This window comes from Schistocerca piceifrons, chromosome 6 (assembly GCF_021461385.2).
Source record: "Schistocerca piceifrons isolate TAMUIC-IGC-003096 chromosome 6, iqSchPice1.1, whole genome shotgun sequence".
Taxonomy (NCBI): domain Eukaryota; kingdom Metazoa; phylum Arthropoda; class Insecta; order Orthoptera; family Acrididae; genus Schistocerca; species Schistocerca piceifrons.
The window spans coordinates 111629174-111641400 of record NC_060143.1 but is presented as its reverse complement, the minus strand read 5'-3'; the positions used below and the strand labels follow the sequence as shown (position 1 = coordinate 111641400).

At 37.1% G+C, this 12227-nt stretch overlaps 1 protein-coding gene across 1 annotated transcript in view; it reads left to right on the top strand.

The window, feature by feature from the left end:
- Positions 1 to 11851, top strand: part of LOC124802470 (transmembrane protein 87A) — a 74781-nt gene extending 62930 nt beyond the window's left edge. The window contains exons 14-16 of the mRNA XM_047263259.1: positions 7085 to 7137; positions 7280 to 7307; positions 10438 to 11851. Coding sequence (XP_047119215.1) covers positions 7085 to 7137; positions 7280 to 7307; positions 10438 to 10479 — 123 coding nt within the window. The 3' untranslated portion in view covers positions 10480 to 11851. The remainder of the gene's footprint in view (positions 1 to 7084; positions 7138 to 7279; positions 7308 to 10437) is intronic.
- The last annotated feature ends 376 nt before the right edge of the window (positions 11852 to 12227 follow it).

Genomic DNA, 12227 nt, shown 5'->3' with positions numbered 1-12227 from the left:
CTCCCATTTCATCTTCATCTACATCCTCTTCCATTTCCATAATATTGTCCTCAAGTACATCGCCCTTGTATAGACCCTCTATATACTCCTTCCACCTTTCTGCTTTCCCTTCTTTGCTTAGAACTGGGTTTCCATCTGAGCTCTTGATATTCATACAAGTCGTTCTCTTATCTCCAAAGGTCTCTTTAATTTTCCTGTAGGCGGTATCTATCTTACCCCTAGTGAGATAGGCCTCTACATCCTTACATTTGTCCTCTAGCCATCCCTGCTTAGCCATTTTGCACTTCCTGTCGATCTCATTTTTGAGACGTTTGTATTCCTTTTTGCCTGTTTCACTTACTGCATTTTTATATTTTCTCCTTTCATCAATTAAATTCAATATTTCTTCTGTTACCCAAGGATTTCTGCTAGCCCTCGTCTTTTTACCTACTTGATCCTCTGATGCCTTCACTACTTCATCCCTCAAAGCTACCCATTCTTCTTCTACTGTATTTATTTCCCCCATTCCTGTCAATTGCTCCCTTATGCTCTCCCTGAATCTCTGTACAACCTCTGGTTCTTTTAGTTTATCCAGGTCCCATCTCCTTAAATTCCCACCTTTTTGCAGTTTCTTCAGTTTTAATCTACAGGTCATAACCAATAGATTGTGGTCAGAGTCCACATCTGCCCCTGGAAATGTCTTACAATTTAAAACCTGGTTCCTAAATCTCTGTCTTACCATTATATAATCTATCTGAGACCTTTTAGTATCTCCAGGGTTCTTCCATGTATACAACCTTCTTTCATGATTCTTAAACCAAGTGTTAGTTATGATTATGTTGTGCTCTGTGCAAAATTCGACCAGGCGGCTTCCTCTTTCATTTCTGTCCCCCAATCCATATTCACCTACTATGTTTCCTTCTCTCCCTTTTCCTACACTCGAATTCCAGTCACCCATGACTATTAAATTTTCGTCTCCCTTCACAATCTGAATAATTTCTTTTATTTCATCATACATTTCTTCAATTTCTTCGTCATCTGCAGAGCTAGTTGGCATATAAACTTGTACTACTGTAGTAGGCGTGGGCTTCGTATCTATCTTGGCCACAATAATGCGTTCACTATGCTGTTTGTAGTAGCTTACCCGCATTCCTATTTTCCTATTCATTATTAAACCTACTCCTGCATTACCCCTATTTGATTTTGTGTTTATAACCCTGTAGTCACCTGACCAGAAGTCTTGTTCCTCCTGCCAGCGAACTTCACTAATTCCCACTATATCTAACTTCAACCTATCCATTTCCCTTTTTAAATTTTCTAACCTACCTGCCCGATTAAGGGATCTGACATTCCACGCTCCGATCCGTAGAACGCCAGTTTTCTTTCTCAACCTTCCAGTATAGGTCAATTGACCAGTATAGGTCAATTAAGATAGCAGGACTGTAATTGATAATGTTTCCTTTGACAAAGCTCAAAGCAAGAAAATAACTCTATACCTTTTAACAAATGAACTCCCTTACCATCCCATAATTGGGATAAATAAGATAGTGCCGTACAGTACACATTCCCCTCATTGGAAATCAATTAGAATAACTGAGCAGTTGGCCGGGGTGGCCGAGTGGTTCTAGGCGCTACAGTCTGGAACCACGCGACCGCTACAGTCGCAGGTTTAAATCCTGCCTCGGGCATGGCTGTGTGTGATGTCCTTAGGTTAGTTAGGTTTAAGTAGTTCTTTTTAAGTTCTAGGGGACTGATGACCTCAGAAGTTAAGTCCCATAGTGCTCAGGGCCATTTTAATAACTGAGCACTCCAGGACAAATATTTTTAAGGATAGTTTACAAGAGTTGGCATGGGATGAAGTTTGTAGTAAACCAAACCAAATGCTATTGTAAAGTTTAATCTATTCCATGATAAGTTCGTATCATTATTTGAAAACAGGTTTACTCTTAAGTTAGTCAGAAAGGAAATTTATCAGCCATCTAAAAAACCATAGATCACAAGAGGGATTGAAGCAGTTGGTGAAAGGAAAAGGGAAATTACCTGTTTGCAAGAACAAGTAAAGATTCTGCAATATTGCACACTACAAAAAGTACTCAAAATTACTAAGAAAAATTGTTAAAAGTCAAGGAACATCACATTAGAAATTAATAATTATGATAGACAGGACAACAGGCTACAGAACTGGATAACATCACTATTGATGTAAGTAGAAGGGCTGCAAATGCTCAGTCATAGGTAGAAAGTATGTTCAAAACTCATTTTTTCCAATGTTGTAGAAAACACAGGGCAAGCAGTTCAAGAGAAAAATCAAAGCAGTATGTTGGAAAAGCAATTCTCATAAAATTCAATTAAACAAATGTTTTACCATCTCCTAGTGAAATTGAGAAAATTGTGCATTCTCTCAAAAGTAAATTTTATCTGTCTGGTGGTATTTCCAATGGGGTACTAAACACTTGTTCTCACGTGATAAGCTTTGTCCCTTCTGAAATCTGTAATTCAGCATTAACTCAGAGCATTTTTCCAAAGATATTGTAATACGTTATTGTTAAGTCTGTCTGTAAAAATGGTAATAGGATAGATGTTAATAACTGCTTGACTCAGTTCACTAATAAACATTTTCCGAAATGGTGATGTATTCCAGAATGGCATCCCACCTGAGCAACAATATCGCTCTCATTAAATCACAACTTGGACTTCATAAGAGATGCTCAGCAGGAGTGTCATTTACAAGTTCACTTTCAAAATTTTGCAAGCATTAAATAATGCCACTGTTTGGTATTTTCTGTGACTTAGGGCATTTAACTGCATGTATCATAACATTCTCCTAAATAAACTGATGTTTTATGGAATTGGTCGTACAGTTAACCAATGGATGGTGATGTATCTAATCGAAAGAATGCAGAAAGCTGTACTCAGTAATTCAGCCAATATAAATGGGTGAGAAATCACGTATGGGGTTCCCCAAGTCTTGGTCTTAACACCCACTATTGTTTCTCAAATGCTGTAACCATAATTTTTGATTGCTTACCCAGTGATGTAAAATCTCTGCTGGACAATAATGTTAAATTTGAAAACAAGTTGAAGCTTCTCCTTGATAACTCCTTCCATTCTGAAGAAGAATTTCTGTTCATGTAAAGGATGGTGCTAGCAGTTAATAATCCCCATCTGTAATTTAAAAACTAAATAAATAAAAATACATAAAAAACACTTTTAAATAGTCAACATGTAGCCAGATTTACATATGAACGTGTAATGTTGAATGAATGTAAAATGACTCATTCTACATTATGACTAGTCGTGTAAATGGTCTATGGAACATGAAACCAATCAACCACCATATGTAGTGAAATTAAAAATGTCTCACCATTGAATGAAATTAATGATTTGCTAAGTTTTTACATGTTGTACATGCATGGCAATACATTTTCTAATGGAACCAAATAATCGACTTTCTGTGGAACTTAATCCTTTTCCATTTTCATTGCTTCTTTCATCACTATGTATTATAATATTTTCATAGTTTGATTGGAGATTTAAAAAACTGTGAATGTTCTGCTGTTTGTGAGTTATACAATTGTCTCTTTGGCTCACATAGCCATTCTCAACTAACCACTGCAAATAGTATTGTAAATTAGAAACCATGTTTAACAGAGGATTCACAATCTTGCATTTTAGTTTTGATACAGTTTGCATTTTGTTAGCTTTTGTAAGTGCTGTACTTTATGTGTGTTAAAAGTATCTTAGATATTTAACAATGAATTTGCTTTTATTCTACTATTCATTTCTTGGGACTCTCATTTTACATCTTTCTAACTAAAAGTCTTGAGTTGGATTCAGAGATGAAATTTGATACACAGCACCATTATTTATGTATCATACCCATGTCTTCAACAACACAGTTTATTGTATTTGTTAGAGTAAGGACAAATCCCCCCCCCCACGAACCATGGATCTTGCCATTGGTGCGTAGGCTTGTGTGCCTTAGCCATACAGGTAGCCATACCGTAGATGCAACCACAATGGAGGGGGCCACACAAATGTGTGGTTCGTGAAGAGGGACAGCAGGCCTTTTCAGTAGCTGCAGGGGTAAGAGTCTGGATGATTGACTGATCTCGCCTTGTAACATTAACCAAAATGGCCCTTCTGTGCTGGTACTTCAAACGGCTGGAAGCAAGGGGAAACTACAGATGTAATTTTTCCCAAGGGCATGCAGCTTTACTGTATGGTTAAATGATGATGGCGTCCTCTTGGGTAAAGTATTCCAGAGGTAAAATAGTCTCCCATTCAGATCTCCGGGCGGGGACTGCTCAGGATGACATTACCAGGAAGACTGGTGTTTTACGGGTTGGAGCATGGAATATCAGCTCCCTTAATTGGGTAGGAAGATTAGCAAATTTAAAAAGAAAAATGAAAAGGTTAAAGTTAGATATAGTGGGAATTAGTGAAGTTCGGTGGCCGGAGGAACAAGATTTCTGGTCAGGTGAATACAGGGTTATAAATACAAAATCAAATTAGGGTAACACAGGAGTAGTTTTAATAATAAATAAAAAAATAGGAGTGCAAGTAAATTACTATGAACAGCATAGTGAACGCATTATTGTAGCCGAGATAGACATGAAGTCCACACTTACCACAGTAGTACAAGTTTATAAGCTAACTAGCTATCCGCAGATGAAGATTTTGAAGAAACACATGATGAAATAGAAGAAATTATTCAGTTAATGACGGGAGATGGTCATGGGAGACTGGAATTCGATAGAAGAAAAAGGAAAAGTAGTAGGTGAATATGGAATATGGGTAAGGGATGAAAGAGGAAGCTGCCTGGTAGAATTTTGTACAGAGAAAACTTAATCATCGCTAACACTTGGTTTAAGAATCATGAAGTAAGGTTTTATATGAAGAAGAGGCTTGGAAACATGGAAAGGTTTCAGATAGATTATATAATGGTAAGACAGATTAAAACCCAAGAAACTGCAAAAAGGTGGGAATTTAAGGAGATGGGACCTGTATAAACTGAAAGAACCAGAGCTTGTAGAGTGTTTCAGAGAGAGCATTGGGGAATGATTAAGAAGAATGGAGGAAAAAAATATAGTAGAAGAATGGGTAGCTTTGAGAGATGAAAGAGTGAAGGCATCAGAGGATCAAGTAGGTGAAAAGGCGAGGTCTAGTAGAAGTCCTTAGATGTCAGATGAGATATTGAATTTAATTGATGAAATGAGAAAGTATAAAAATGCAGTAAATGAAGCAGGCAAAAAGGAATACAAACATCTCAAAAATGAGATGATCATCAGGAAGTGCAAAATGGCGAAGCAGGGATGGCTAGAGGACAAATGTAAGGATGTAGAAGCGTGTATCACTAGGGGTAAGATAGATACTGCCTACAGGAAAATTAGAGAGACCTTTGGAGAAAAGAGAACCGCTTATATGAATATCAGGAGCTCAGATAGTCGAAACAAGGCACCGGGAGTAAACAACATTCCATTAAAACTACTGAATAGCCTTGGGAGAGCCAGCCCAGACAGATCTCTTACCATCTGGTGAGCAAGATGTATGACACAGACTTCAAGAAGAATACAATAATTTCAATCCCAAAGTAAGCAGGTGTCGACAGGTGTGAAAATTACCAAACTATCAGTTTAATGAGTCACAACGGCAAAATACTAACACGAATTCTTTACAAAACTGATAGAAGCCCATCTCAGGGAAGATCAGTTTGAATTCCGTAGAAATATTGAAACACTGACCCTATGAATTATCTTAGAAGATAGATAAAGGAAAGGCAAACCTACAGTTACAGCATTTGTAGACTTAGGGAAGGCTTTTGACATTGTTGACTGGAATACTCTCTTTCAAATTCTGAAGGTGACAGGGGTAAAGTACAGGGAGCGAAAGGCTATTTACAATTTGTACAGAAACCAGATGGCAGTTATAATAGTCGATGGGCGTGAAAGGGAAGAAGTGGTTGGGAAGGGAGTGAGACGGGGTTTTAGCCTATCCCTAATGTTATTCAATCTGTATATTGTACAAGCAGTAAAGGAAACAAAAGGAAAAATTTGGAGTAGGAATTAAAATCCATGGAGGAGAAATAAAAACTTTGAGGTTTGCCGATGACATTGTAATTCTGTCAGAGACAGCAAAGTACCTGGGAGAGCAGTTGAACGGAATGGACAGTGTCTTGAAAGGAGGATATAAGATGAACATCAACAAAAGCAGAATGAGTATAATGAAATGTAGTCAAATTAAATCAGGTGATGCTGAGGGAATTAGATTAGGAAATGAGACACTTAAAAGTAGTAGATGAGTTTTGTTATTTTGGGAGCAAAATAACTGATGATGATCGAAGTAGAGAGGATATAAAATGTAGACTGGCAATGGCAAGGAAAGCATTTCTTAAGAAGAGAAATTTGTTAACATCAAGTATAGATTTAAGTGTCAGGAAGTCTTTTCTGAAAGTCTTTGTATGGAGTGTAGCCACGAATGGAAGTGAAAGATGGATGATAAATAGTTTAGGCAAGAAGAGAATAGAAGCTTTCGAAATGTGGTGCCACAGAAGAATGCTGAAGATTAGATTGGTAGATCACATAACTAATGAGGAGGTACTGAATAGAATTGGGGAGAAGAGGAATTTGTGGTACAACTTGACCAGAAGAAGGGACTGGATGGTAGGACATATTCTGAGGCATCAAGGGATCACCAATTTAGTATTGGAGGGGCAGTGTGGTGGGTAAAAATCATAGAAGGAAACCAAGAGATTACACTAAGCAGATTCAGAAGGATGTAGGTTGCAGTACTTAAGTTACTTGGAGATCAAGAAACTTGCTCAGTATAGAGTATCTGAACCAGTCTCTGGACTGAAGACCACAACAACAACAACAACAACAACAAAGGCAAATCGGCTCAAAGATTATTACAGTTACAAAGCTGAAGTATTGAGCATCAGCAATGCATGTCTAACACAAAGTTGTATGTTGTGACTGTTCTTTGATCGTTTGTGCAAGGACTATCACATTTTAGAATTTAGTGGTGGCTTTGCAACCTTATACTTGACTCACATACTATATTTTTCTCCAATTTTTTAAAGTCATGTTTTATATTTTTCTTGCAGGAAGATGACCTAAAATGGGTTGAAGAAAACATCCCATCATCTGTGCCTGACACGTATGTGTTACTTATCATGAGGATAAAGTTTATTTTTTGTACCTATAGCATGATTTTTCAATAGTGAATAAGCCATATTAAATACTCTATGTTAATTATGTTTGCATATTGGAGCTAAAATGATTCTTTCTCTTCTTTACAGTGCATTACCTATCTTGGATTCAGATGAGGTAAGTTATGTCTTCTTCTGTCTTTCTAATTTCAAGATGATGGAGGTTAATAGTGTAACTGCTCACTGATGCATTTTGAGGTGGATCAGTCCCTCAGTGAGAAAATGAGGTGAAGTGATTTACAGACAGCATAGAAAAAATAAATCAACATACTTGGACAGAGATTTGAGGAGTGCAGTTTATATATCCGTATGCCATCTGTGGAAATCAGATCATTGCAGAGAAGGCTCCCTAGTGCTGATTCCATATTTAAAATGAAAGAGAGCAGTAATAACAATGATTTTCATCGCAGTACATATAGTCAGTTATCATAGAGTAATTGCATACCATTATGTATTGCTGTAATCAATTTCTGTTATATGCTAATCAGCAGTTGGATCCAGTTCTCACACCTTTTAGATACATAGCTTCATCTCACATTGTTTGAGACATTGTAAAAGACTGTACTCCCATTTCTGTGGTGGTGATGTATATGAGCATAAGCTTTTGTCGCCACAGTACCTTTCAGTAATATTCTTTTGAATATGCAACACCCATCATAATATGATAAAACTACAATTTTTTAGGCTACTATTGCACACCACAGTCATCAGTTGCACATATAGAATAATCGTGTTGAAGAGATGGTCGTTGTGTTCATTTCATAGCTGGAATACACCTCACCTTCTCCAAAACTCTGAAAATCACACACAGTTCACCACCATAGGTGCTGAATTTGTTCAGTATATGGATCTACAAGATACAGTTAGGGGATAATGGGATTATCTCTCTGCTTAGACTGCTCAGTGTATTATTCTCAGTTGTCGCTTTGGGGCCTGGGAGACCATATGCATTTGTTATGTTTCGCCACCAATCATTTCTGTTCCTGGCTTTCGTGGTCCACTCTCCTTTTCTCAGGCCCATCGCATCCATATTCCAGTTGTCATCCTTACACCTCATCTGTGGCCTTCCTTTTGCTCTCCACAGGGGGGAGGCAAGCTTAAAGCCAGTGCAATCAAAAGATATGATTATTTATGTCACATACTTTGAACTTCCTCATCAAAACCTATAGATGAACTTTCCTATACACTTGTTGGACCTGGTGTTCTAGCGGTAAAGCACATGCCTGGAAATCGAGATGTCTCTGGATCATATCTTGGTCTGACCACAGATTTTTCAGTCTTCGTTTTATCCTAGCCTTCACCCCTCAGTGATGCGAGGAGGCACCAGAAACAATACATGGTTTGGATTCCACATTAAACTGTGGGTCCCCTTCCTCCAGTTGGATAATGGGGATAGGTTAGGGACACCCAACTCACCAAAGTGGTGACTAATAGAAAGCAGTCAGAAACAGGCTGGAAAGGTTTTAAGGGTGTTGCAGGGTAGTTTGTGCTGAGAAATAACTGTTAAGAAAAACATTCAGTACACTGCACTGTTTCAGAGTTAATTAGCACTGAAGTTAGCCAGTCAGGTTGTTATGTGTGTAAATTCAGGTGGCCTGCCAGAGGATGGAGTCACCAAAAGTGTTCTTCTTTTGGTTTCCTAAAACTCAACAAGTGAACGATACAAAATAGGATATGCTGCAGTAGTAAGGATCGAACCCAAGCCGAAGGCTGAGCAGTCTCGTGTACTATCATCTTCGCTATGAGAGGACACTAATTGTATGTGACAGGTGGCTTGAATTTGTGCACACAATGACCTAATTGGCTATCTTTATTGCATTAACTCGGAAATGGCACAATGTATCGAACTTTTTCCTTAAGAATTATTTTTCAGCACAACCTACCCTGCAACATCGTTACAAGCTTTTCAGATGTTTCTGGCCACCCTTTATACATAAATAGGTTTGTATGGAACCCTCAAAGCATGAGTCCTACTCACACCTCTCATAAACTATTAGGCAGAAGGAGATGCATTGCTGGTACCCATAACAGTTCTGCAGATTTGTTTGTAGGTTTCTCTTTGAAAGAAGAAACACTGCAGATCAGGTATGTTTGCTGTGAGGACTACACTGGGGAAGGTAGTATTGTATGGGGAAGTGGAAAATGTTTATGTTCGGGAATGTTGCATTCATAGTGAGAAGGAAAGTGTCTAATGACAATGGGACAAAACCTATAGAAAGTTGCTATGGAAAGTGAGTACTGTCTTGGATTGAATTTAGAAAAAAAAGACAGCATCAGTCAGTTGGAGATGGTAGTAAGCAAAAGGAGAAGAGCTTGTTGTGGAAACATTGTAACCAGCTGTGAGAGGATGATGTGTTAAATGACTGTGAAAATGGAAATGCAGACTCGTGGGACATGTTTCAGGATGGATCAGTATAAGCAGTATGAAATTAAACCACTAGAAAATAAAACTGTGGAGAATTTCACAAGGAATATGGAAAGGTTGGATATTACAGGTAGGCAGGTATACTCAGTTCAGGAATAGACTACTGTGGCTTTTATATAAACTTTAGTACGGATACCTGAGAGCTTTGGGTATGGCAGGTAGGCAAGAAAAAAGAAATACAGGACTGGTTTTAAGTAGCCAAAAGTGGAAACTTGTGTGAAAAGGAAAGAAAAATTATGACAGACCCACTAGTCACTAGTGCCTTGTTAATGTGAAGTTCATAACTTCTAAAGTCACATATCATTAATGACCATGCATTGTAACATACAACACAAATTACTGCTAATGGTGATAAAATATAACAATATAAGGAAAAGATAGATTGCTACTTACTGTAAAGATGACACGTTGCAGACAGCCAAAACTAAAAGACACTTACATATTAGCTTTTGGCCTGACCATCATAAAAGTAAACACACACACACACACACACACAAAATCAGAATTCATTCACACAAGCAAGCAACACCTCATGCTTACATGATCACCATCTGCATTCTGGTCCAAGCTGCCACAGATAGCAGTTTTTTTCCTTATATCGATGTTATTCCAACCTGGAGTTTCCAATGTTTGCTGATAAAATATACTTACTTTCGATTTGTCACTTTATAGTGTGATAAAACTGTTATTATTTCAGTGTTTGTGTTCAAAATCTCAAAACAGATTTCATTATTATATTCTTAAATAATTGTTTATTTAGTTTCTTAAACAGATATAATTCAGAAAAGTAACTTAATAACATTTACTTTTTTCCTCCCTCCAGGAAATCATGACAACAAAGTTCGAGGTTTCGAAAATGCAGTGAAAACAGCAGTATACGTACTTGGAAGTATAATGTGTGAGAGCTTCCTGTGCAGTTGTCGAGTGTTATGTGATTGGGAAGAGGAGACAGTGGATGTTCAGACCTCAGTGTGCAAGTTATCTGTGGTCATGCGAGTCACTGCCCGAGACTGTGTACAGAAGATGCCAGTGGCTGTGTTGAGAGAGTACTACTTTCATCACATTGTTAAAGTAGCACAAATAATAGTGCATTAACATAAAATTTGTCTTCAAATAAATATTTTTACACAACTATATTAGTTTAAAAGCAGAGTTATGTACAAATCACATTTCTGCAAAGTTAATTATTTATTAATACAGATTAGTGCTGTCCAGATTCCACTCCTTTTTAACAGAATAGTAGTATTGCTTCCAGGACGTAGCATACTGTTAATGTTGTGCTTTTTTGAAGTCATTTGCTGGTGTTTATTACTGGAACATGAGCTGGGACAGCTGGATACCAGTTTTTATGTGGATGTTAAAATCGGATACCAGTGCCTTTTAAGTAAAATATGCAAACAGTTTATCATCAGTGTTTGTTTGTGATTAAGCTCCAAGTTCCTTTGTAATGAAGAGAAAAAAAATCAGAATTCAGACTGAATTAGTTTTGCTAGGTAGGATTTTTTACTTAGGTGGCTGTGGATCTGATCTCTTGATCATTTGTGAATAAATTAATCCTTTAAAGAGTTTGTGTAAATATAAATTGGTAGCTTGAAATTTTATATCTACATGACAGTTAAGAGAAATGTCAAAAATGGAGCCACCTATTTTTTTCTGATCTGTGATCACAGATGTTTCACGGTTGCATTAATATGGAGAACTATGTTCCTGTGACATAAAGTTGACTTATTCTCAGGCTGGTTCTTTTGTTGCATATTAGCTACATCAAACATTTTTGTTTAAGAAAGATTATACTAGTACGTAACATGCAATGTATTGTAATAGAAAATATGTATTCCTTTATTGTTATTTGACTTAAGCCTAAAAATCTTGTTAGTATTATTAACTTGTGATCCACAGTGGTTGTTTTCCACAGGAAGAAACTGGGAAAAGTTTATTTTAGTTCGTTTGTAGCCACCGGCATTTTCTACATCCCTATTTTTGTGACATTGCTTTTTAAAACTGATTATTTTACTTGGCACTGTGCACCTTATTTTTGACATTATTTGTGATATTTGTTAACTGTACAACATACTATGTACCATAAAATAATTTTATAAGCTACATGAAGGGAGGTTTATTTAACACAGATCTTCTAGTCACCTTTGGTTTAAGCTGTCTGCTGAGTGGAAAAAAAATTCTGTTTCACTCTCCATAGTATTGTATGTGGCAATAAAATTAATGAAAGTTGTATACCATGAAGTGTGTGAATAACAAAAAACATATGAATTATGTGCCTCACCTTTAAAAAGATTCTTAAAATAAAATCTGTTTATAAAATAACACATACCATTTATAAAACCTTTATAACTGCTCTCTCTGTCTCTCTATCTATCTATCTATCTATTTATCTATCCCCTACCTCTATACACACATAAAGCAAATTGCTATTACTTCCAGACTGAATGACTCTGAACTGTTTGTCCGACTGAGACTCGAACCCAGAACCTTGCCTTTTGTGTAAAATACTCTTCTGACTTGACCTATCAAGACATGACTTAAGACCCTCCTAACAGTATCACTTCTACCAGTACCTTTCTTTCAGGAGTGTTAGTCCACCAGGTGTGCAGCAGA